This window comes from Hylobates moloch, unplaced genomic scaffold (genome assembly GCF_009828535.3).
Source record: "Hylobates moloch isolate HMO894 unplaced genomic scaffold, HMol_V3 SCAFFOLD_516, whole genome shotgun sequence".
Classification (NCBI taxonomy): Eukaryota; Metazoa; Chordata; class Mammalia; order Primates; family Hylobatidae; genus Hylobates; species Hylobates moloch.
The window spans coordinates 1,362-2,959 of record NW_026652791.1 but is presented as its reverse complement, the minus strand read 5'-3'; the positions used below and the strand labels follow the sequence as shown (position 1 = coordinate 2,959).

At 56.8% G+C, this 1,598-nt stretch overlaps 1 protein-coding gene across 1 annotated transcript in view; it reads right to left on the bottom strand.

Moving 5' to 3' along the window:
* LOC116464375 (zinc finger protein 709) overlaps positions 1–1,256 on the bottom strand; it is a gene marked incomplete at its 3' end in the record, with an annotated part of 21,917 nt that extends 20,661 nt beyond the window's left edge. Inside the window, exon 1 of the mRNA XM_032147628.2 lies at positions 1,066–1,256. Within this exon, the coding sequence (XP_032003519.2) occupies positions 1,066–1,068 (3 nt within the window). The remainder of the gene's footprint in view (positions 1–1,065) is intronic.
* Positions 1,257–1,598: the final 342 nt, after the last annotated feature.

Genomic DNA, 1,598 nt, shown 5'->3' with positions numbered 1-1,598 from the left:
GTGTAGTGGCGCGATCTCGGCTCACTGCAAGCTCCGCCTCCCGGGTTCACGCCATTCTCCTGCCTCAGCCTCTCCGAGTAGCTGGGACTACAGGCGCCCGCCACCACGCCCGGCTAATTTTTTGTATTTTTAGTAGAGACGGGGTTTCGCCATGTTGGCTAGGCTGTAGGTCTCCTAATTACGTATATTTTACAATTTTTGAGAATCAATTAAGTGAGTAAATCTTTTCAAGGTGATAAGCCCAGGGAGGGGAAGTGCTGTGCTGGAAAGGACAGATCTCCCAGGAAAGTTTCCAAAAAGGAGACTCAACCCAAAGGAGTTCCCATACGATGTCAGGTCCCAGGAGAGATACTGGCAAGAGAGGCATAAGCATTTTACACGAGGTAGCGTCAAGTGCTTCTCCTGTTTTCCTCTCATGTAAATACCCAAAAGCATACGTTAAATCTTTTAAAAAGAACCATCAATTCCTCCGTACAAAAAGGATAATTAAAATACTGCGTCTGGTTGATATAACGACGTTGTGAACTGGAGAGAAGACACCGGCATTTGAAAGGGATCCAGAAATTTAGGGATTTAATCCCAGCTCTGGGAAGAGCCAGGCTGGAGGACAGGGTCGTGGGTTTGAGATCTGGCTTCCCATACACTTGGAAACCTTGAGAAACGAGTCTTCCCTTGGGAAGAAAAGAGGGACTGAGGACCCCATACAACACTGCTCCTCCCACGCATGAACCCCACGCCCGAGACGGGAGTCTCACCATGACCCTCCCGTGCCCCCGCACAATCTGGGGAGACGCGAGGCTGCAGGCTCTGAGCTGCCCAGAGAGGGCTCCGGGACTGGGGCCGCAGTCGCCGCGCAGGGACTGGACAAGACGCCTGGGGTCCCGGCTGCCGGCCCAGCCCCATTCTGCGGCCAGAGAGACCGAGGGCCAAGCTGCGCCAGGAGGACTCGGGTCCACAGACCCGGGAGACAACGGCGGGGAGGCCTGGGTCCCACCACAGCCAGATCCAGCCGGTTCCAACCCGCCCCTCTCCCCCATCTCAAGTCCCCCAGCCCCGCACACTCACCATTTCCCAGACTCTGGGATGTCCTGGTGTCCTGTCTACCTCTCCCGCGGCCAGCACAGGTCCTACCTCCACCTGAGGCCCTCCTGGGGTGAGGAGACCCCAAAGCGGAGCGCAGCGGCTAGTAGCGACGCCCTCGCCGTTTGCGCAGCGTCCCCTCCGCCCGCCTTCCCGGCGGCGCCCCTGATTGGACATTGCACTCTTGGACCCGCCTTCGTTGCCTGAGTGACAGCTAGTAGGGAAGTCGCGTCTCTAAGCAACCTGCATTCGTCTGGGGTCAGGACTCTGTTCCCCTGCCACGGATATTTGCATCTAAGCAGAATTTGTTAACGTATCCGGGGTCGGGCACTGGTGTCTTCCTGCAGCTCCTTCTGAGCGCAGAGACACAAGCGTGCACAGCGCAGGAAATTCCAGGCTCAGTTTCCAGATAAAGGCTCTTTGTCCACAGCGAAAAAGGGCGCCCGGGCCATGCCAGACTGGAACGGGAGGGTCAGATGCTCCCAGACTTAGCATAAGGCTGCGAGGCCATTCATGGA